The 24,810-nt window shown below is 43.4% G+C and overlaps 1 protein-coding gene across 2 annotated transcripts in view; it reads left to right on the top strand.

Annotated features, from left to right (window-relative positions):
• The first annotated feature begins 710 nt into the window (after positions 1 to 710).
• LOC144495656 (SWI/SNF complex subunit SMARCC1-like) overlaps positions 711 to 24,810 on the top strand; it is a 153,813-nt gene continuing 129,713 nt past the window's right edge. For both annotated transcript variants that reach the window (XR_013498303.1, XM_078215923.1), the window contains exons 1-5: positions 711 to 935; positions 9,171 to 9,290; positions 14,939 to 15,024; positions 19,842 to 19,923; positions 21,443 to 21,535. Coding sequence is in view for 1 of the 2 variants with exons in the window: in XM_078215923.1 (XP_078072049.1) it covers positions 792 to 935; positions 9,171 to 9,290; positions 14,939 to 15,024; positions 19,842 to 19,923; positions 21,443 to 21,535 (525 nt within the window). In the remaining variant the exon portion in view is untranslated. The remainder of the gene's footprint in view (positions 936 to 9,170; positions 9,291 to 14,938; positions 15,025 to 19,841; positions 19,924 to 21,442; positions 21,536 to 24,810) is intronic.

Consider the following 24,810-nt stretch of genomic DNA (forward strand, 5'->3'; position numbering starts at 1 on the left):
TCTTCCCCAGTATGAAATCCATCACGCTTCTACCTCTCTCCAGCTGCAAAGAGTCATCATGTGGATTCGAAATGTTCACTCTGTTCTCTCTCTCTCTGCTGCGTTTTCCGGTATTTCCTGCTGCTATTTATGACAAGGTTGTAGATGTCCAGCCGTTGATTATATGCAAGGCTGAGATGAAGGCGGCCCGGTGGCACAGTGGTTAGCACTGCTGTTTCACAGCATCAGGGACCTGGGTTTGATTCCTGTCTTGAGTCACTGTCTTGTGTGGAGTTTGCACATTCTCTCTGTGTCTGTGTGGGTTTCCTCCCACAGTCCGAAACATGTGCTGGTTCAGTGAATTATCCATGCTAAATTCTCCCTCAGTGTACCCGAACAGGCGCTGGAGCGTGGCAACTGGGGGATTTTCACAGTAACTTCATTGCAGCGTTAATGTAAGCCTCACTTGTGACGAATAAATAAACTAATAACGAATAGATTTTTGGATTGCAAGGTAATCAAGGAACATTGGGATTCTGAGGGAAGCTGGAGTTGAGGTGAAAGATGAGCCATTCTTTTACTAAATGACGGTTAACTCAAAGAGCCCACAAGCAACCAAACTGCCTCCTGCCTCTCGTGTACTCACGTGACTCTGGCTCGCCTTCGCCGCCAAGGCTTTCCCGCATGCGCAAACTCCCACTCCTTTTCTGGAGAGAGGGGGAGTGCTGATTGCGCACGCGCGCCGCCGGAACAATAAAGTTTGGTTTTGTTGCCTTGTTGTTCTGTTTGTGTGAGAGCGCGAGAACGGAGCGATGGCGGCGGTGGCAGCGGCAGCAGTGGTGGTTGGAGCGTCGCGCAAGAAAGATGGAGGCCCGAACGTTAGGTTCCTGGAGTCGTCCGAGACCGTGACGCAGTTCGACGGCTTGAGGTTGTGGCTCGGTAAAAGCTACAAGAAAGTGAGTGTCTTCTGAGGCCTGGCCGAACCGGAGCGACTGAGCCGGCTTCACCTTAGCTGGAAATGGCGGCCGAGGCCTCCGCGGGAAGGGGGGGGGGGTAGTTAAAGGGTGGGTGTGAGATCTGGTTGGGGGAAAAGAACCCCCCCCCCCCCCCCCCCCGATCAGGATTAACCCAGGCTCTCCGCTGATACTGCCTCGGATTTCCATGGTGAAGGCTGCTGGCTGCCCGCCCGCCTATGGGGCTGGCGTCGGGAGTTCATTGCTTTGTGTTGGGGCAGTTTCCTTCAACAAGAATGTGTGGTCCAATTCCATTATCTGACACGAGCAATGTGAACCAGCACTTCTCGTTTAACACCCTGAAAATCTTTTTTGTGGCGCAATTTGGGGGAATTTGATTTCTTTTATAAGTTGCCTGTAATTCGACTTTTTTAAAACTTAAAAGACGGCAAAAAAACTATATTCTGCAGGTCTACAATGGGCTGTCCAGAAGAACTCCTCCTCCCAATCTTTTTTTAAAATTCGTGTTTAAAGTTGTTAATGCGTGTTGATTATTTTGATTTTGGTGAGAAGTTGGGTCAGCAGTCGGTGTGACTGAGGGAAACAAAACCAGACCGAGTGCAGTAAGCTGACACAATGGATCGTGCAGTTAGGGCGGAAGCAGATGGTTACATGCTACCTGATTGGTTAACTGTACGTAGGGTAGTGAAGGAACACATTTGTGTTTTTATTTCACTCCTTTCTATATTAGTTTTAAGCCCCCCCCCCCTCATAAAACCGTAGAATTCCTTTACAGTGCAGAATTATTCCTACTAAACTCATTTCCAAACTTTGGCCTGGGGCTTGGTCTTCCCTCTGCGACTGGATCCTAGATTTCCTAGTCCACAGACGGCAGTCAGTAAGTGTAGGCGGCAACAACTCCTCCATGATCATTCTCAACACTGGTGCCCTACAAGTCCTCAGCTCCTTACTATACTCTTATAGACCTGTGACTGTGTGGCCAAACACCCCTCCAACTTGACTTTCAAGTTTGCTGATGACACCTCCGTAGTGGGTTGGATCTCAAACAATGACGAGACAGTACAGGAAAGAGATAGAGAACCTGGTGAACTGGTGCGATGACAATCTCAATATTAACAAAACATTGTTGACTTCAGGAAGTGTAATAGAGGACATGCTCTTGTCTACATCAACGGGGACGAAGTGGAAATGGTCAAGAGCTTCGGGTTTCTAGGTGTCCAAATCACCAACAACCTGCCTTGATTCCTTCACACTGACGCTATAGTTAAGAAAGCCCATCAATACTCTACTTTCTCAAAAGGCTAAGGAAATTCGGCATGTCCGCCACGATTCTCACTAACTCTTACAGATGTAGCATAGAAAGCATTCTTGTTGTATCACAGCTTGGTATGGCTCCTGCTCTGACCACAAAGGATTGTGAATGTAGCCCGGTCCATCAGGCAAACCAGCCTCCCATCCATTGACTCTGTCTACACTTCCCGCTGTCTCGGAAAAGCAGCCAGCATAATCAAGGACCCCTCGCACCCCAGACATATTCTCTCCCATCATTTCCTGTTGGGTAAAAGATGCATAAGTCTGAGGACACGTACCAACCGACTCGAGCACAGCTTCTTCCCTGCTGTCATTGTACTTTAGAATGGACCGACCGCATATAAAGTTGATCTTTCTCTCCACCCTAGCTATGACTTGTAACACTGCATTCTGCCCTCTCGTTTCCTTTTCTATGTATGTAGGTATAGCACACATGAAACAATTCTTTTCACTGTATACCAATACATGTAACAATAATAAATGAAATCAGGAGGTGGACATTTGGCCAATCTCACCCAGGCCCACGACCTGCCCTAACCCTGTAACCCTGCACATTTACCAAGGCTATTCCATCTGATTTCCACATCCCTGGACACCAAGGCACAGTTCAACATGGCCAATCCACCTAACCTGCACATCTTTGGACTGGGAGGAAACCCATGCAGGCACGGGGAGAACATACAGACTCCACACAGACACTCGCCCAACCCAGTAACCTGGTGCTGTGAGGCAGTGGTGCCTCCACAAAAGCTTTGAGATATTGCACTCTTCTTCACCGATCACTCGCTAATGAGTATAATTATCCACCTAAGAAACTGTGTGTTACTGCTCATGGGTTCTGTGGGTCCTTGCCTGGCTGATGAGCCCGATCCCAGAGCTGCATCTTCAATTGCACATTTGGCAGATGTTTCCTGGGGGTGAATTTGTTCCTTGGAGTCTAGATCGCTGGTATTCATTTCTTTTTCGGGCCTCTCCGAGAATTTTCTTATCTCAATTAGGAAATTCCTCCAAGTAGGTTTCTTCTGATCAAGGGTTTCCCAGGCATTGATGCCTATGTTGCATTTCTTGGCGATCTTTCAGGGTGTCTATAAAGCACTTACTTTGTCGTCCTCTTGATCAGGAGCTTTCCTTGAACTGGGCGGAGAAGATATGCTTTGGCAGTCGGGACTCTGACATCCTAAGCATGTGGCCGGCCCAGTGGAGTTGGCTTGAGATGATCATGGCCTTGGTGCTGGTGCTCTTAGCGCTTTCGAGGATGATGATGTTTGTACATGTCCGCACAGCTGATGCGCAGAATCCTTCACCGACAACATTGATAGTATCTATCCAGGGCCTTGAGGTGGCATCTGTACGTAGTCCAGGTTTCTGAGCTACATTTGAAGAGTCCCTAGTTCTTCTTTGTACCTCCGCCGTTGCTAATTGGTGAGCTTGACTCGTTTTGCCAGGCAGGTAGAGCTTTCCTCTTGTTGATGAGATCTTGGATGGTGTGGTTGTTCTCGTCGAACCAGTCTTTGGATATTGCACTGACATCAGTTTCAAGCAGTTTTCTAGTGCTTTTTTGTTCTTATCACATTTCGATTTCCAAAAATTTTTTAAATGTAAAAGCAGTAAGAGTGCAATAGTTTTCTTAGTGACAAAACACTAAGGCAGCACAGTGGTTAGCAGTGCTGCCTTACGGCACCAGGGACCCAGGTTCGATTCCTGTCTTGGGTCACCATCTCTGCGGAGTTTGCATGTTCTCCCCGTGTCTGCGTGGGTTTCCTCTGGGTACTCCGAACTCCTGCTACAGTCTGAAAGACGTGCTGGTTAGGTGCATTGGCCATGCTAAATTCTTCGTGTACCTGAACAAGTGCCGGAGTGTGGTGACTCGGGGAGTTTCACAGTAATTTCACTGCAGTGTTAATGTAAGCCTACTTGTAATACTAATACAGTGGAACCCCGATTTAGCGCGAAATCGGATATAACGCGATGAATCATTGGACCCTTTTTTGTTCTTTAACATGGCATCAAGCAAACAAACCCTTGCTGGAGAAAATAAAAATGATTACTTAATTTGATGGCTTCCTCAGAGCAGGCAGTAGTCATGTTAGTCTTAGAAAGAACATTGATATAAAAAACCTTTTAAAATCAAACCATTCATTGAACAGTACATAGTGTTATTCAGCAACAAAAAGTTCTTTAAGTTGATACAAAGTGCTGTGTTAAAACCACCAGGGAAGGCCAGCCTCTGGGGAAAAGTAAAGGTAACCGATGAACTAGTTCCATGATCCTCGCATACCACATTTTCGTTATTTGGTTTGATGGCACAAATCAATAATCTCCCTAAACATTTGAAATCAATAATCTCCCTAAACAATGTCGGCACACTAACCACAAAAAAAATTAAACCTTCCTCCAAACTGAAAGCCGGTGTAATAAATGGAGAAAGAGTCAGAAAGAAAGAGAAAATGTCATAGTAACAAAACCAGACTAGCATTTCTGGGGAGCCTTTTCCTTTTGATTTTCCGTCTCACGTTTACTTGCTCATACTGCTAGTTTTAGAAGATGACATCAGTCTGCGTTTTTCAGGAGAGGGACTGCGTTTGGACCGACCCTCAAAAGTCTTGGACCTTCCAGGCACCTTTTTCCGTGCTGGAGAAGGAGACTGTGGGAAAGGCGAGACCAGCTTAGGTTTCTGCTGATAGGTGGACAAGGCTGATTCCTGACCTTTGGCTGTGTCCTTTTGGAGAACTGAGTTTGATGAAGAATGTCGGGCTCCCACTTTTGGTTCACTCTTTTCGCGCGCACCTGAAACCTTTTGAGGGTTCTTGTGCGATGAAGACATAGCTAACTGAGCTCTGGACGAAGAGCCTTTGGCCTGTTCATGAAGCGCTCTGGAAGCAGATTTTCTTCTGCATGCTCTCTGCATTCACAGCTCCCATCACAAAGCCTTTCTTTTGTCTTCGCTCTTCTGCTGAAGAAGCTCCACTAATGCTTGGAGATCGAGGGCTTCCCAAGCCAGGCGTACCTTTTCTATTGTTTAGAGCATCTAGCAAAGGGGTCAATGTGTCCAACCCTCCCGCGTCATTCCCACACTTGTCCAACTTTTTATCAAGGGGGAAAATGGGTCTGCTCTGCCCAGTTGCTTTTCTGGTGACTCTCAATTCCTCCTCACGGACCATGCCTTCCATGACTGCGAGGGGTGCCCTACCTGACTGTCTGGCATGAGCTGCCCCCTGGCCTTGCAGCGGGGAGGTGCCTCGGTTGGGGTTCCTGCACCTGAGGACGTCTGCTGTTGGAGATGGGCTGAGAGTCGGAGACTCGAAGGAGAATGGCGATGAAGAATTGGACCGCATGTGCAGCTTGCTGGATAGCGACCTCTGAGATTTAATTCCGTTCTCAACCGTAACCTATTTGACCGTAACGGGTCAAATAGGGCGATAATAGGTGTTTTAGGATGTTAGGTCAACATTGGGTAAGTTTGAACGCTGATTTTCTTGAACCTCGATTTAGCGCGACCCCGCTTTTTTGGCGATAACATTTTATGGACCCCAACCATCACGTTATAACAGGGCCGCGCTGTATTACTCACCTGATTAAAGAGCAGCGTTCTGAAAGCTCGTGCTACCAAATCTGTTGGATTTTAACCTGGTGTTGTGAGACTTCTTACTGTAATACTAATAAATAAATTTTAAACTAAACAAAATAGTAAAACCAAATCCAGCTCTGTTTTTGTTGTAGTAATTAAAATATTCTATTTTAAGGGAACAATCAAATTGAAATAACTTTTTTCTTTCACATTGCATCGTGATGTATGCATATGGCACACGCTGTGGCACACATTATGCAGGAAATTTTGATGCAAGGAACTCAAACTGCAAATTCCACCATGCCAAAATTTCTTGACACCCATTGTGCATCTCCGTCATGGCCTTTGTTTTTATAAATGAATGCTTCTTTCCATATATTCTTCACCTATGAGATGACCACAGGTTTTTTTGGACATTCAAAATTCCTGGTTTGTAACCATTTAGTTATTAACTTTATTAATTTAAGCTAAATTTCAAATTAAACAGTATATATTAGGACATAATTTTGCCAATTTTTGGGCCCAAGAGGGCCCATATCCTGCTCCGCATGGGTGTCTGGCGTGCCTAAGCAGGTGTTGGACCTCTTGAATATGCTGGTAAGGGGCTATTTAAGGAGCCCTCTCTGAAAATTATCAGAAGCAGCCGGCACCAGCAATGTCCCATTCCATCCTTCTTGTTCTTCCTGTAGTCCTTAAAGGGATTGCTGGAGTTGCTTAACATAAAGGCAGTTTTAAACTTGGTTGAATGTGCAGTCAGAAAGAGTTTATGATTTATTTCCCCACCTCCGTTTCACCACAGGCTTGTACTTCATTTTCCCCACTGTGTATGCAATATACTCTGTATCCAATGAAAATATTGAACTGAAAAGTTAACACGCTTTCTGCACAGAAGCAGCCAGACCCACTGATTTATACAAGCAGTTTTGATTATTATTTCAGAAATAAAAATATCAAGGAGCAGAGATTTTAGTTTACTCCAGTTATTTAGTACTCGATCATTTTGTACATTCCCCTGTGCTATTTCTTTGCGTTGAAGTGATACAAATCCACGATACTTGGGTGATTATTGACTTAACTGTGGGATGGGATGGCAATGCAATGATTTTGTTCATCAGCAAAGGTATTATTCCGAGCACTGCAAAAATCCAGGGTAAATTATGGTGCAGTGAAGATTTATGTCACTCATCATAATGATGGGAATTTTAATGTAAATTAGTGCTGAATATGTGCATTTCTGAAATCTCTACTTTTCAAAGTGCATCATGTATAATCAGTTTGTAGTCAATGATAGGTACAAATCTTAGTGTTCATCTGCACAGAAGTAAAATTCTGCGCATGCTGGACATGTGAAATAAGCTCAGTCAATATTGTAGAGAAACAGAGTTAACATTGTTGACCTGAAACGTTACCTGTTCTTTCGCCACAGAAGAGGAGAAAATATTTCTGGCATTTTGTCTCTTCTTTTGTGTTTAGTTGTAATTGAAGAGCTCTGGGTCCAAAACTGAACTGTGAATGATTTATTCTTTATACGTATTTTGGGTTAGAAATAGGGCTGTAATGTGAACAGCAACAAAGCAAACGTTCACTTGCACAACGGGTTTCCCATTCCCATGGGATGGGGAGGACGACAGTGAAGGTTATGATTATACTTCTACCCTTGCTCACTTTGGTGTTAAAACTTAGGGCCAGTCTTGCCCTCAGTGGGCAGTGTGTGGCTGTTGCCTTAAGCCATTGCATCCCTTGTGATTTCCCACAATTTTGGGGAATTGACCGTGCCACTTCAGATGGGGATGATTTATCTTTTAATCATTAAAAGATGCGCAAGGCAACTCTATTTGGGGAATGTTGAAATTATAATCAGTGTTTCAAATGACAGTGGATTATATCTGAATTTCTGTGTTAGTTGTGGATGTGACTGATTATTTGTAAGTGCATTTTGCATCTGAGAAAGGGTTGAGTAGTCTTTGAGAGCTGGATTCTGATGAGGATCTGTGCTTCTGACCTATGTGGCTGCCACAAGATCGTCAAAATCAAGATTATTGACTTGCTCTCCATGGAATATCCAACTTCCGACCTGTTTGCCCACAATTTTAATATCTGATTAATGCACCTAAACAGCATGTCTTTTGGACTGTACGAGGCAACTGGAGGAAACCCACACAGACACACGGAATCGGCACAGACCGTGAACCTGGGTCCCTGCTGCTGTAAGGCAACAGTGCTAACCACTGTGCTACCGTGCTGCTCATGCACACTTGAAGCATGTAGAAATACCACGGTTGCTATCTACAGATTCCTCTGCCAAGTCACAAGCCATCTGGACATGGATCTGTATTGTTCCTTCACTGTCGCTGGGTCAAAATTCTAGCACTCCCTCCTTAATGTTTAAGTTTTATTTATTATTGTCACAAGTAGGCCTTCTGTAAACCTTGCAGTTATTGGAAAAATTACCACCTTCTTTAGGACAATAAATGTTGCCCTGCCAGTAAAGTTCGTGCTGCATAAAAGAAATAAAAATTCAGCCCTGTCCTTGAGTATGTTTAGAGTTTTTTAAATTTTATTTATTAGTGTCATAAGTAGGCTCAATTAACACTGCAATGAAGTTACTGTGAAAATCCCCTAGTCGCCACACTCCGGTGCCTATTTGGGTACATGGAGGGAGAATTTAGCATGGCATCTGACCAGCACGTCTTTTAGCCTGTGGGAGGAAATCGGAGCACCCGGAGGAAACCCACGCAGACACGGGAAGAACATGGAGACTGCTCACAGACAGTGACCCAAGCTGGGAATCGAACCCGGGCCCCTGGTGCTGTGAGGTAGCAATGTTAACCACTGTATCATTGTGCTGCCCAATTAGTCCATCAAATATGTGGATTTTGTATCACCAGTTCCACATTTACTAAGGCTAACTGCGAGAAACACTAGCTTTGGTGGACAGTTTTTCTCGTCATTCACTTTAGCAACTCAAGTATTTAATGAGTCTCGAATTGATTGACATCAAGTCAGGAAAAATAACATTAATGTCACACTTCACCTGATATCTCTTTGAATTCATCTTTGGTTTTTACCATCAGCTGCAACTGACCTCAAGCCACATTGGTTTGATTTCGGAAGTACTCAACTGAAGTTTGAAGTACAATCTAAAATTGTACTGTTGCACATTCATAGTTTTTAAAATTGTGGAATTGTCATAACCTCACCACTGAAGCTGACTGAAATCCTGTGACCATCCTGTTGCCAAGGAGGGCACAATTCATGGCAAAGAGAAGGAACAAATCTGAAAAGTTTTTTTTTTGCCCTTTTATAAGCCAAGCTTTCAATGAAGCTTTATTTCTCAGTTTGTACAGGCTGATTCACCTTCAAACAAAACACTGGCTGGTCTTGTAGTGCAACTGCTTCAGTTTCAGGAGGATGCATTTGGCAAGCACGTTAACAACCCTGCGTTAACTAAACTTCCGGTAAGTAATTTCAAATACACAAGCTGTTTTGCCAGCCGTATGTGTGAGTATGCTCTGAATGTTGACAGCTGAAACTTTGGGGTGAATATGGAAAGTATGTGGGGAAAATGGCACCAATGATACCATCAACCCAGTTTGAAATGTTGTTCAAGAAAATAAGGTGAACATTTTATGGGTGCTGAGGAAGGAAACAACGATAACCTGTTTTATGTAGCACTTTCAACGTGGTAAAATATCCCAACCACTTCACAGATGGATTATGTAACAAATTTTGATAGCGAACCATGCAAGAAAATATTCGGACATCTGATATAAAATTTGGTCTGAGTACCTGGTTTTGAGATGTGCCTGAAGCAAGGGGAGAGAGAGAGATGGAGAAGCTTGAAGGGGTCCAGGCAGAAGAAAGCACACCGCCAATGGTCAACTGGTCAGAATTCAAGATATGTATGAAGCCAGAATTGGCTGAGTGCAGAGGTCTGAGGGTGCAGGGTGGGAAGAATTTGAGAATTGTGTTTGATATTGAAGAAGCTAGAATGTTGCTGGACTGATGGCCAGTGTAAGCCAGTAAGCAGAGGGTTGATGGGTGAACAGATTTTGCTGTAAGTCGAATATGGGTCGCAGAATTTTGAATGAGTTGAGGTTTGTGTTGTATAAAAATGGGAAATGGCAAATTTGGAAATTGGAATAACCAAGTTGAGGTATGGTTGAGAGTTTCAATTGCAGATGAATTGAGGATGGAGATTGGCAATATTTTGGAGATAGTCATTGTTGGTGTTGGACGTGTGATTGGGAGCTCGCTTCTGGGTCAAATAGAATAAAGTTACTGTGTTCTATGTTTGCTTTGCATGAACTCAGCAATCTCACAGTAGGACTGGTAAACTATACATAGGTTTGCTTTTTTTAAGATAGTACAGGAAGGCTCAACAGACTGCTTCAGTGAGTTCAACAACTATTCCTCGTCGTGTACACATAAGAACACGGTGGGCGGCACGGTAGCACAGTGGGGGCGGCACGGTAGCACAGTGGTTAGCACTGCTGCTTCACAACTCCAGGGACCTGGGTTCGATTCCTGGCTTGGGTTACTGTCTGTGTGGAGTTTGCACATTCTCCTTGTGTCTGCGTGGGTTTCCTCCGGGTGCTCCGGTTTCCTCCCACAGTCCAAAGATGTGCGGGTCAGGTTGATTGGCTATGCTAAAAAAAAAATTGCCCCTTAGTGTCCTGGGATGTGTAGATTAGAGGGATTAGCGGGTAAAATATGTAGGGATATGGGGGTAGGGCCTGGGTGGGATTGTGGTTGGTGCAGACTCGATGGGCCGAATGGCCTCTTTCTGTACTGTAGGGTTTCTATGAAACATAGAAGATAGGAGGAAGCCATTTGCCCCTTTAAGCCTGCTCCACCATTTATTACAATCATGGCTGATCATCCTCATCCTGCTTTTCCCCCATAGCCTTTGATCCCATTCGCACCGAGTGCTATATCCTGTTGCTTCTTGAATACATTCCATGTTTTGGCATCAACTACTTCCTGTGGTAATGGATTCCACAGGTTCACCACTCTTTGGGTGAAGAAATGTCTCCTCACCTCCGTCAATGCTGAATCCTCAGACTGTGACCCCTGGTTCTGGACTCCCCCACCATCAGGAACATCCTCCCTGCATAGTCCTCTTAGAATTTTTAAGTCTCTATGTGATTCCCCCCTCATGCGTCTGAACTTCAGTGAAAACAATCTTAACCTAGTCAATCTCTCCTCGTACATCAGTCCCACCATCCCCGGAATCAGCCTGGTAAACCTTCGCTACAGTCCCTCCAGAGCAAGAACATCCTTCAGAAAAGGAGACCAAGACTGCACACACTATTTTAGGTGTGGCCTCACCAAGGCCCAGCATAATTGCAACAACACATCCCTGCTCCTGTACTCAAAACCTCTCGCAATAAAGGCCAACATGCCATTTGTCGCCTTGACTACCTGCTGCACCTGCATGCTTACCTTCAGTGACTGGTGCACAAGGACACCCAGGTCCCACTGCACACTCCCCTCTCCCAATTAACAACCATTCAGGTAGTAATCCTTGCTTTTGCTTCCAAAGTGAATAACCTCACATCTCTCCAAATTATACTGCATCTGCCATTGATTTGCTCACTCACCCAACTTGTGCAGATTATTTTGAAGAATCTCTGCATCCTCGTCACAGTTCACCCTCCCACCCAACTTGGTATCATCTGCAAACTTTGAGATGTTACATTTTGTTCCTTCATCCAAATCATTGATATATATTGTGAATAGCTGGGGCCCCAGCACCGATCCCTGTGGCACCCCACTAGTTACTGCCTGCCAATTTGAAAAGGATCCATTAATTCCTACTCTTTGTTTCCCCTCTGCCAACTCGTTTCGATCTATCTCAATACACTTCCCCCAATCCCACGCACTGTAATCTTGCACGCTAATCTTACGCACTACGCACTAATTGCTGCTGGTCAATTGCTGCTTTGCATCTTAGTATTTGTTCACTTAAAGTGGTGTCACAGCAAAGATTACTGAAGATCCGTATTGGACAAACTTTCTGTGGTGTGACAAATCAAACACTGGAGGAATTGCCATAGGTGGTTAAATAGAAGCTCTGATGTCAGTGAACCTGTGCAACCTGACATCCTGTTTCAGATCATGTCACTCAGTGGTAGTATGTTTCCAAAACTAAGTCTCTTAAAATTTCTAGTTTTTAATTTAAACAACAATCATCGTGAATAACAGTACAAAAAATAGCATGCAGTACAGCAATAACTTAATACATTTACGTTTGGAAGAAGGAAAGGGGGTTTTAAAAAAAAATCCCATGACCCTCAAAAATGAAAATAAAAGAAAATGAGAGGGCAGATATGGTTTCACATTATATAGTATATACAACCTATTTAGGGTCAGTTATATGCAGTGGAATGCTACTTCAAATGTTTTTAATTCCCCAAATAATTTTGGGGAAGGTTACCTAGCTGCATAAAATCTATCAGTGAAGCCTCTTCTTGGGTACTTTATTTCAAGACTGCCTATGCTCATTATAGTAAGTATATTTATGGTTGCTAACTATATTTAAAGTGGCACTTGTGTCACTTGTTGCTTATTTGGAACTGAAAAAGTGATAAGTTAGAAATTAAAGTTGGTGTTCAATTTTTAAATATTGTTCAACTGTTAATAGTGAAGTTGCTTCATTTGTTAGATTTATATTTGAACTCTTTTTAAATAAAATTTGTTTTACTATAAAAGATCCCAACTTCGTCAGTGGAATCATTCCTCGGCTTTATAGAAAAGTAGTTGGGGTCTCATCTGGCTTCCTAATGTAACTTGAGGTTCTGTCTGGGCTTATAACAATAGGGAGAAACTATCAAAACTCCTCATAATTTTGAGTAGTTCTGTAGGTCTTCGCAGAACCCATCTCCCTCATCTCTGGTATTAACTTGATAAATCTTCTTTGCATCCTCTTCAGGCCTTTGCTATTTTTACCAAGTGTGACGCCCAGAATTGTCCATAATACTCCAGCAGAGGCCTAACCAGTGATTTGTAAAGGTTTCACGTGATTTTTTCTTCAATATCCCAATTTGGAAGCCAAAAGCTAAGACATAATCTGCAGGGTTTATCTTGCTTACTTTAAGATTAAAATGTTGCCCCATACCTATTTTCTCTGGGAATCTGACTGGCAGATCCATTATACTGGAGTTAGTGCTCTGGAGTTGGTGTCTTAAGTGGCTGCCCCTGGATGGCAGGCAGGCTCCTGACGGTACATTGCAGAGGTGAATGCTGCTGAGGAGTCCCCAGCTGTGTAAAAATGATTAAATATTTTCAAGTGTCAGGGAGTGTGTAAGGAGGCAGCCTCCAGTTTAGGGGGATGTTCTTGTCAGCAACCTGCTCTTGATGAGGTGGTGGGAGTGGCCACTGGATTGCCACAGGGAAGTGCCTCTATGGAGATGGCTGTCTCCCCATGACAAGACGTAGAGCTGACCTGACATGGCTCCTCCACCTCACCTAACTTCAGTTCTTCAACTCTGGGGCCTTGCTGAGACCTGAGGAATTGAAAGGAAATTCAGAAGAGCATTATAATAGTGTCAGCTGGACTTGGAGTACTGATTTGTGGAAAGTGGCTTTGTACCCTGGCACTTTGCTCTTTAACTAAAGGGAAAGAAAAGAAAGCATGCAAAGCCATGAAGGGGCTATATGAGTTCAAATTCGTCCTTTCACATTCTGAATCCCAGAAGCGTAGAGCCAAAATACAGAAAACTGAAATAGATTGGTTACTAGTTCAGAATTATTTTAGCAAAATGATCAATCTCAGCAGGAGTTGCTCAGAGTAATAATGTCCGAGGCCCAACCACCTCCAATTGCTTCACTAATGACCTTCCTTCCATCATAACACCAGAAGTGGGGATGCTTACTGATTGTGCCATGCTCAGCACCATTCACTACTACTCAGATACTAAGGCAGTTCATGTCCAAATGCAGCAAGATCTGAACAATATCTAGGCTTGGGCTGGCAAGTAACATTTGTGCCATGTAGGTACCAGGCAATGACCATCTCAACAAGAGAGGATCTAACCGTTGCCCACCATCGCTGAATCCCCCACTATCAACATGCTGGAGGTTACCATTGATCAGGAACTGAACTGGACGAGCCATACTGTACACTTGCCTGGATGGTTCAGCTCCACCAAGACTCAAAAAGCTTGAGACCATCCAGGACAAAGCAGCCCATTTGATTGCCACCCTTTCACAAACAATCCCTCCACCAAGGACCAAGTGGCGGCCATGTGTACCATCTACAAGATGCACTGCAGGAACTCAGCAAGGTTTCTTGGGCAGCACCTTCCAAGCCCACAACCACTACCATCTAAGAGCAGCAGATGCCTGGGAACACCACCACCTAGAAGTTGGCCCTCCAAGTCACTCCTTATCCTGAATGGGAAATATATTGCCATTCCTTCACTGTCACTGGGTTAAAATTCTGGAATTCCCTCCCTAACAGCACTGTGGGTATACCTATACCTTGGGGAGTATAGTGGTTCTAGACGGATACTCCCCATCAACTTCTGAAGGGCAACGATGATGGGCCATAATGTTGGCTTTGCCAGTGATGCCATATCCCTTAAATAAATTAGTTAAAATAATTGTAGGCCAGGAACTTGACTTTTTTGGAAGAGATTTCAAAAACCTCGCTACGTTTGGCCAATAGCAAGCTTCGCTCACTGTAAAATTGATTACAATTAACCTACTTGGAGACATTTCTCTCGGTGTACGTGAACGATGTGCTCTGAGATGGCTGTTAAAGTTTATTTATTAGTGATACAGAAGGCTTACATTAACACTGCAATGAAGTTACTGTGTAATTCCCCTAGTCGCCACAGTCCGGCGCCTGTTCGGGTTAATGCACCTAACCACCTAACCAACAGTAACTGGAAATTTCAATCAGACTCTAATCCCAGAGGAGTAGTCAGTGAAAGTAATTCTATCAGTCACTTTCTTTCCAAAACAGGTGTCTGAGAGCTGGATGATCTTGCAGAGCAAGGTTTGTTTTCCTTGTCAAATGGGCTATTGGAGTAAATTGTAAAACCTCTCTGAAGAACGGTATATGACCTATGTTGAAGTTTTGTTTTTCTTTTGAATATAGGCAAAGTGCTTCCTTGATTTCAAGGCTGGGGGACCCTTGGGTCACATTCTCGGTGCTGCTTATAAATTCAAGAGTGAACAGGGATGGTAAGTCCTCGAAGAATTTGTACTTAGTTTGATGACTGAGCAGTAGATTTGGAACAGTTGTACAATTTTGCACTAAACTAGGTAAGTGAGACTATTTTGTCTGGTTTGTCATGAGAGTGTTTTCGCTATGGTTAATGATGCCATATAAATGCTAGGTTTATGTTTTAAAATTTTGAATGATGTCCTCTTGTACACTAGTTTGAATGCATTTTGTTTCTCACTGGCATTTTGATCCAGTGACAGGGAAGGAATGGGAATTTGCAGGTGGTGGTGTTGCCATGCACCTGCTATCCTAGATTGTAGATGTGGGTTTGGAAGATGCTGTTGAAGGAGCCTTGATGAATTGCTGCAGTGCATCTTGTTCACTGCTGCCTGCCAGTGGTGGAAGAAGTGAATGTTAAAGGTGGTGGAGGGAGTGTCAATTCAGTGGGTGGCCATGTCCTAGGTGGTATCAAGCTTGAGCTTCTCGCACAGCTGTTTTGGAGCTGCACTCGTCCAGGCGAGTGGAGAATATTCCATCACACTTCTGACTTGTGCCTTGCAGATGGTGGACAGGCTTTGGGAGTCACAAGGTGAATACATGCCTCCAGAAATCAGTCTCTGAACTTTTAAAGCCATAGCATTTCATGTGGCTGGTTTGGTTCAATTTCTGGTCTAAGAGAGCCCCCAGGATAGTTGATAGTTGGGGGTTGAGCAATGGCAATGCGATCCAATGTCAAGGGCAATTAGGTAGGTTTTCTCTTCTTGGTGATGGTTATTGCCTTGAGTTTGTGTGGTATGAAAGTTACTTGCCCTTATACACTCACCCTTATTTATTTAGTAGACCTGTGGTGAAGCCACAGTGTTGGCATTTCTGCTTTTCCTTGGATGTTTTAAACAGCAAGCAGTGTGTTGGATAAGGCACCACCAAAATCAGCCTGTTATGAGGAAAAACATTTTTAAGCAGTTGGGCGATAATTGATTATAACTAACAATTCGATCAAAACTTGTGCCTGCAGCATGACCCACTCACCTTAGCAGCATGTGAATTGTCCAGTCATTATTTGGGAGGCAAGAGCTCGTGCTTGCAAGATGCCACACAGAACAGAGTGATCAATAACTAGTTAATCTGTTTTATATTCATGAAAAGCCAATAACCATTGCAGTCCAATCATAATTAGGGGGAAAATACAGAAACTAGCACTTCTGCCTCACAGCGCCAGGGACCCGGGTTCAATTCCCGGCTCAGGTCACTGTTTGTGCGTAGTCTGTATGTTCCCCCCGTGTCTGTGTGGGTTTCCTCTGGGTCGTCCGGTTTTCTCCCACGGTGTGAAAGACGTGCTGGTTAGGTGCATTGGCCATATTAAATTCTTCCTCCCTGTACCTGAACAGGTGCCAGAGTGTGGCGACTAGGGGATTTTCACAGTAACTTCATTGCAGTGTTCATGTAAGTCTACTTGTGACACTAATAAATAAACGTTAAAAACTTTAAATCTATCACTTAATTGTCCAAAAAAATTCTTCTACTTTCCCGACTATTGTTCATAAGAAATTTTACTTGTTCGAGTGCAGTTTCTGGAGTATTGGACCATCAGGAGTGTGAGGGAGTACTTTTCACTTGCCTGCATGGTTGCAACTTCACAAGATTGAAGAAGCTCAGCACTACAAAACAAATCTGTCAACTTGATCAAACCCCCATCCTCTGGCTTAAACAACCATTCCCTCCACCATCTGAAAACCATGATTTTAGTACTCTCTAACCACAGGATGCATTGCAGCAACTTGCAAAGCTTTCTTCAGCAGCACTTCCCAGGCCTCTAACCTCTTGTGCAAAGAAGGATAAATACAGCAAAGCACCTTCTCATTGGCTCAGATTCTTAACTCTCCATTCCATTCTGTTAGCAATGCTTAAAGAAGGGGGTTCACCACCTTTTTCTTGAGGATATTGAAATTGGGAGCCAGTGTGGATTTGAACAAAGAACCAAGAAAAGTACAGCACAGGAACAGGTCTTTCAGCCCTCCAAGCCTGTGCCGATCATGATGCCCGAACTAAACTCAAAAAACCTCTGCTGCCCTTGGTCCATAATCCCTCTCTCCCCTCCCTATTCATGCATCCATCCAGATGCCTCTTAAATGTTGCTGATGTGCGTGCTTCTACCACCACCTCTAGCAGTGTGTTCCAGGCATCCACTACACGGAAAAACATCCCTGCACATCTCCCTCAAACTTTCCCCCTCTCACTTTGAACCTGTCCTCCTTTATAATTGGCACTTCCACCCTAGGACAAAGGCTCTGACTCTGATTTGTTACAGGAATGTCGTGCCTGATTAATCCAATTGCATTTTTTTTGAAGAGGTGATTAAAGAAGTGGACAGGAAAAATGCCCATGGATGTTGTTTATATGGCTTTTGAAAAAGCACTTTTTGGTTTTTCTCTCCCTTCTTCCAAATAAAATTAGAACAAATAAAGCTATTTTTCTTTTGCTAATCTCTTTGCAAAGGATCCAGAATACCCAGAGCTTCGAGCTCCCATTCCGTGGCAGTTTGTTCAAGTTTCTCGTAAAGATACAATTAGCTGAAGTTGAAAACTAATTATTGACCTGGTGAGGAAATTGTCCGAGTGGAAGAGGACAGAGGTCATGGGCAAGTACTCTTAATTGGCAACATGAGAGTCATGGTATCCTGCAAGAATCTGAGATAGGGACAGATGTTCACTGTATTCATTAATGACTTGGATAATGGGATAGAAAACTACAGGACCAAATCTTCCGATGGCAAAGATAAGCAATATTTTAAGCAGCCTAGATGGTAGCATAACATTGCATTGAGAGGTTGATAGCTTGTGACTTGGTAAAAATGTGGCCAATGAATTTCTATGTCGTTCAATGTAACATCATCCACTGTGTACTGAGAACAGAACAGGGTACTTTTTAAATGTGGAAGAGTTGAGAACAATGAAGGTCCAAGTACATAACTCATTAAAATCTTGTGATTGTATACAGAAAACAACATTTAAGACTCATGGAATGCTGGCCTTTGCGTCTACAGGATTAGAATGCCAGAGAATAGAAGTTGTGCTTCAAGCTCTGGTTAAGCCACACCTGGCGTATTGTGGTTGGTTCTGGGGGCCACGCCCTCAGCAGGATGTATTGGCCTTGGAAGGAATTAGTGTCTATTTATTAGAATTATACTTGAACTCCTGGAGTTTAAACTACAAGCAGCAATTTAACAATCTAGAATCATAGAAATCATAGAAACCCTACAGTGCAGAAGGAGGCCATTCGGCCCATCGAGTCTGCACCGACCACAATCCCACCCAGGCCCTACCCCCACATATTTACCCGCTAATCCCACTAACCTACGCATTTTAAGATTCTAAGGGGCAATTTTTAACCTGGCCAATCAACCTAACCCGCACATCTTTGGACTGTGGGAGGAAACCGGAGCACCCGGAGGAAACCCACGCAGACACGAGGAGAATGTGCAAACTCCACACAGACAGTGACCCGAGCCGGGAATCGAACCCGGGATCCTGGAGCTGTGAAGCAGCAGTGCTAACCACTGTGCTACCGTGCCGCCCAATCTAGGGTTGTAAAGGTTGGAATTTAGAAGGTTCAGGGATGATAGTGATTATAGTTCTCAACATATGAGAGAAACACATTTCCTATTGATATTTGCTGTCTGTCACTCAAAATAGGAACCAAGAGGTTGATCATTTTGCTTTTTGAGCTTGTTCTACCATTCATTGAGATCATGGCCATTGCTTCATATCCCTTAATACCTTTAGTTAACCAAAAGTCTGATCTCAGTTTTAAATTAATTGCCATTTATGTAAGAGTTCTATATTTTTATCAGAAAGGATAAATTGAAATTGGGAGCCAGTGTGGATTTGAACAAATCCTGATGGTGGGGGTCCAGACCCAGGGGTCATTATCTAAGCATATGGGGTAAACCTTTTCGGACTGGGATGAGGAGCAATTTTTTCAGAGTGGCAAGCCAATGGAATTTGCTATCACAGAGAGCAGCTGAAGTCAAAAGATTCTATGTTTTCAAAAAAGCAGTTAAATATAGCACTTGGGGCAAAGGGAATCAAAGGATATGGGGAGGAAGGCAGGATCAGGTTGTTGAGTTGGGTGATCATAATGAATGGTGGAGCAGGGCTGAAAGGCCGCCTCATGCCTTCTATTTTCTATGCTTCTGTCGCCCTTTGCATGAAGACGTGTTCGTTAATTTCAGTCCAGAAAAGTCTGGCTCTAACTAACTTGTAGGTAATGACGCCAATTCTAGAGATCCCAAATAACGTAATAGTTTTTCTCACTCTACTGTGTTCCCCTTATTACCTTGCACTTGAAACAAATTTGAGTGAATACAAATTCTGAATTCATGTGAATACAACCCGAGTTTGTGTAACTGTGCTGTCATTCTAGTACGCCTATACTTCACTCCCCCCGTAGCCAACATACCTTTTCCACCTGAAAAATCCATTCAGAATAGATTTTAATGCAGAAATGGTTATGAAAATAAAAGAAACACTATGTTAACTATCTCATATGTGAAGGTAAAGATGGGCTATGAGATGTTTTAGAGCGATTGATGGAGCTTCACAACCGATTGCCATTGTTTCTTCACCTGTTGTTGGCAAATGTCTGTTTTCAAGTGGGGTAGCGATATGGTGATTGGGAGACTTGATCGTGGATGATTTTTTGATTTTATCCTTTGAGTGTGGTTTATCGTTAAAGTTTTTTTCATTTGAACTTTAAAAAAAGTAAGCATTGAAGATAGAATTACAGCTTTAATTCTAATCTAATCAGTGTTCTAAGACATTGCTCCATTTTCTAGGAGAAGATTTGACTTGCAGAATCCATCCAGAATGGATCGTAATGTAGAGATGTTTATGACTATAGAAAAAACACTGGTGCAGGTACGTATCCTAGCTGGTGTTATGGTAAAATTGGTATGCACTCTTTAAACTCAACCTCCTGATTCAGAAGACAGCTTCCTACTTTGGTAGGATGTCACCTTCTGATTGAGAAGGTTGTTAGCTTAAGTTATGCTACAGGGCTTAAGTACAAAATCCAGGTTTCTACTGCAATACTAGGGGATTTGTGCTTTGCCAGAGCTGCTGTCTTATGACTGTAATGTTAAACATATGTGCAATGTCGATGCTTTTGTGGTTTGGGTTCCTGTCTAGGATTTAAGTTACTCTTATCAGCAGGGAGTTCTCCTGCTGCTTTGTTTAATGTGCCCTGCTTCGTATAATGCTGGACAAGCTGTTTTGTTATTTTAGCTGTCTTGAGTTTCGATGCAGCTCAGTTGGGGCATGAGAGATGTAAACAACGGGAACAATTAAAAGAAAAATGATGAAACCCCATCTATGAACCTCCTTTGCTTCATATTTGGTGGTTGTATCTTCAGTTTGTACCTTGCTTTTTTAGCTGCTATCATTGCTCCTGTCGTGGACGTTCTAGGAAATTACTCTAAGAAAAACAAATCGTGTATGATCCTTGATGAGAATCTATACATCTTGGACTCTCTGGGGTGTCATTTCCCAGGCTGCACCAGCTGTCACTTGACATCCACTTGTATTTATTGGAAGGCAAGAACCAGATAATATTTCCCCTCTCCCATGGAAATCTAAGTGACACAATCTAATATAAAATAAAAAAGATACATTTTTGTCACATGTATTAGTGTACAGTGAAAAGTATTGTTCCTTGTGAGCTATACAGACAAAGCATACCGTACATAGGAAAGGGGAGAGTGCAGAATGTAGTGTTACAGTCATAGCTCGGGTGCAGAGAAAGATCAACTTAATGTGAGGAAGGTGCATTCGCAAGTCTGATGGCAGCAGCGCAGAAGCTGTTCTTGAGTCTGTTGGTACATGATCTCAGACATTTGTATCGTTTTTCCGACAGCAGAAGGTGGAAGAGGGTATGTCTGGGATGAGTGGGGTAGATATATTTTATTGTAGAAAATATAACAATTTTCTATTACTCAGCTGCAGATTTTTCATGAACTTAGTCAACTGGCAGACTGTTGGCACTTTGAGCTGAAAATTAGTCCTTCACTACATTTCAGAATGGAGAAGAAAAGCTACAGTGAATTTGGAGCATGTGGTCAGTAAGATTTAGCTAAGGTGCCATTACTTCTCTCGGAGACTAGACGTGGTTATGTAGAGAGAAAAGTAGCATTGGGCAGCACTGGTCAGTGTAAAAGACTGTGTAGAGTACTGTTGCACTTGTGGTTATGGGCATTCTTGAATTGTATTTGATGTGTGTATTTGGGGAGTTTGGATGGCTGAGTGCATTCGGTATTGGAAGCTCCCTCCCCCCTCCCCACCCACCCCCATTTAGTGGCAATTCAGATGTTATGCCTATGTTAACATGGGGTATGGGAAATTAGAGACAGTAATATCGTCTACATGAATGTTTCTTTTGCAGAACAACTGTTTAACAAGACCCACGATCTACCTCCCATCTGACCTTGACCCAAAGCTGGCAAATAAATGTAAAGATATTGTTAAAAGGCATCAGGTATGCATATTGTGTTCAGAAAATATTTGTTTTGTTAGTCTACATATGCTCTGTGTCATGCTTTTTGTTGCACATTGTGATGCTGAACATTTGACAGTTCCTGAAGTCTCAGCTAAAAGTAATGCCCGTTTGTTTTAATTGTATGTGTACGTATCCTTTATTACAACGTTGTAATATGTATTTTCCTTGCTTCATTTTGTCTTTCGACTGTGCCTGCAGTGTGCAAAGTGATTAAAGTCTTCATCACACATTCATTCTGCTCAAGCTTCATGGTTACCAAAAATGTGCTGAGGAGCCATTTTCCCCCTTGTGCTCCTGATAATTGGCAGAACACCATTGTGGCTGGCTGCTTTGTGTGGAAAATGATAACTGGAAACCATTGGAATGTTTAGATGCCATTTAACCATTTCAGTTTGTTGTACTCTTCTGTATTTTCTTGCTTTCAGTGTGCTATGTTTGGGTTGAATGCACAAGTGTAGGCTGATACTCCGGTGGAGTACTGAGGAAGTGCTCTGCTGTCTGAAATGCCATTTTTTTGATGAAATGTTAAACCGAGGCCCCATCTACCCTCTTGATTGGGCAGCACGGTTTCAGTGGTTAGCACTGCTGCGCCTCAGTGCAGGGACCTGCGTTTGATTCCCAGCTTGGGTCACTGTGCAGAGTCTGCATGTTCTCCCTGTGTTTGCGCGGGTTTCCTTCGGGTGCTCAGGTTTCCTCCCACAGTCCCAAACCTGTGCTTGTTCAGTCCATTGGCCATGCTAAATTCTTCCTCGGTGTATCCGAACAGGAGTGGTGACTAGGGAACTATCACAGTAGCGTCATTGCAGTGTTAATGTAAGCCTACTTGTGACAATAAATAAAACTTGATGGATGCAAAAATCCCATTATACTATATTGAAAAAGAGCAGAGAGTTGTCTGATTTCCTAGCCAATATTTATCCCTCAATTAACATCAATTAAAAAGTGACGAAAGCTCGTGTAGTGTTGCTCCTCTCGAGAGTCCTCTTGGGAATTGATCGTGAAAAAGGTAAGTTCTTTACGCAGAGAGTGGTTGGGGTGTGGAATGGACTGCCTGCTGTGATAGTGGAGTCAGACACTTTAGGAACATTTAAGCGGTTATTGGATAGGCACATGGAGCACACCAGGATGATAAGGAGTGGGATAGCTTGATCTTGGTTTCAGATAAAGCTCGGCACAACATCGTGGGCCGAAGGGCCTGTTCTGTGCTGTACTGTTCTATGTTCTAAGAAATTGAGATTTTAAACAAGTTATTTTGCCTGTCTTCACTGCAGGTACTTTGAGGTTTGTAAATTGAGAGGCGCAAGGGAGGGAGGAGCCTAAAATCATTGCCAGGGTGAAGTGTTGGGAAATTATTGGAGGGAGAGGCTGACGGTCCCCGTGACTTACTGGCCTGCATCCCAGGGTCTTCAGAGAAATGGCTGCTGAGATAGTCGGGACATTGGCAATAATCTTGGAAAGCTGCTTGGATTCTGGAAGGGTCCCAGCTGATTGGAAAATATGAAAATAACAGATGTAACTATTACTTGTGAAAGAAGAGAAACTGAAAGTAGTAAACGATAAGCCAGTTAGCCTAACATCTGTTCTAGAGCACGGCAGCACACTTAAGAAATCACAATCACAGGCACAGCCAGCATGGTTTTGGCCAAGGGAAACATGTTCAACTAATTTATCAAATTTATTTGAGGAAGTAACCGCCAAATTGGATTAAGGGGAACCTCTAGATGTGATGGACTTGGATTTCCAAAAGGCATCTGATAACTTGCTACATCAAACTACACAAAGTGAAAGCTCATAGTGTAGAAAGTGACACATTAGCCTGGTTCAAGAATTGGTAAGAAGTCTCACAACACCAGGTTAAAGTCCAACAGGTTTATTTGGTAGCAAACGCCACTAGCTTTCGGAGCGTGCTGTTCCTTCGTCAGGTTGAGTTCCCATTAGAGTTCCACTCCACCTGACGAAGGAGCAGCGCTCCGAAAGCTAGTGGCGTTTGCTACCAAATAAACCTGTTGGACTTTAACCTGGTGTTGTGAGACTTCTTACTGCGTTTACCCCAGTCCAACGCCGGCATCTCCACATCAAGAATTGGTTAACAGGAAGCAGAGAGTAGGGATAAATGGATCTTTTTCAGATTAGTGAACTGTAATTGGTGAAATGTCACTGATCAGTCACGGGCAGCACGGTAGCACAGTGGTCAGCACTGCTGCTTCACAGCTCCAGGGTCCCGGGTTCGGTTCCCGGCTCGGGTCACTGTCTGTGTGGAGTTTGCACATTCTCCTTGTGTCTGCATGGGTTTCCTCCGGGTGTTCCGGTTTCCTCCCACAGTCCAAAGATGTGCGGGTTAGGTTGATTGGCCAGGTTAAAAATTGCCCCTTAGAGTCCTGAGATGCGTAGGTTAGAGGGATTAGTGGGTAAATATGTGGGGGCAGGGCCTGGGTGGGATTGTGGTCGGTGCAGACTTGATGGGCCGAATGGCCTCCTTCTGCACTGTAGGGTTTCTATGATTCTATGAGTGCTGGGGCATAAACAAGAATTTACAATCGATATCCATGACTTGGATGTGTGGACCAAATGAATGGCAGCTAAATTTATTGATGACACCAAAATAGTTAAGCAAGGGAGTTGTCAGGTGGAGGTAGAGTTTACCAAAGCATAGAAATGGATTGAGTAGGCAACAATTTGGCAGATGGAGTATAACGCAGGAAAATATGAACTTGTCCACTTTGGGAACAAGAACAGAAAAGCAGTATACCAATTAAGTAGATTGCAAAATTCACTGGTACACTAAAGGCTAGTATGCAGTTATGACAACTGGTTAGGGAGGCAAATTAAATATCGATATTTATTGCAAGAAGAATGGAATATACAAGTCAAAGTTTTACTGCAGCTGTCCAGGGCTTTGGTAGATCACACCTGGATTACTGTGTACCATTTTGATCTCTCTTTGAAACAGGATATATTTGCATTAGAAGCAGTTCAGAGAAGGCTCACTCAGCACATTCCTGGGATGAAGGACTTGTCTTGTAAAGAAAGGTTAAACAGGTGGGGCCTTTACCCCTTGGAGTTTACAAGAATGAAAGGTGATCTCATTGAAACATAGAAGATCCCGAGGGTATTTGATTGGGTAGATGCTGAAAAAAGTTTATTGACTAGTCCCAAGTTGGCTTACATTCACACTGCAATGAAGTTACTCTGAAAATCCCCTAATCACCACACTCCGGCGCCTATTCGGGTACATTGAGGGAGAATTTAGCATA

Source organism: Mustelus asterias, chromosome 7, assembly GCF_964213995.1.
Source record: "Mustelus asterias chromosome 7, sMusAst1.hap1.1, whole genome shotgun sequence".
Classification (NCBI taxonomy): Eukaryota; Metazoa; Chordata; class Chondrichthyes; order Carcharhiniformes; family Triakidae; genus Mustelus; species Mustelus asterias.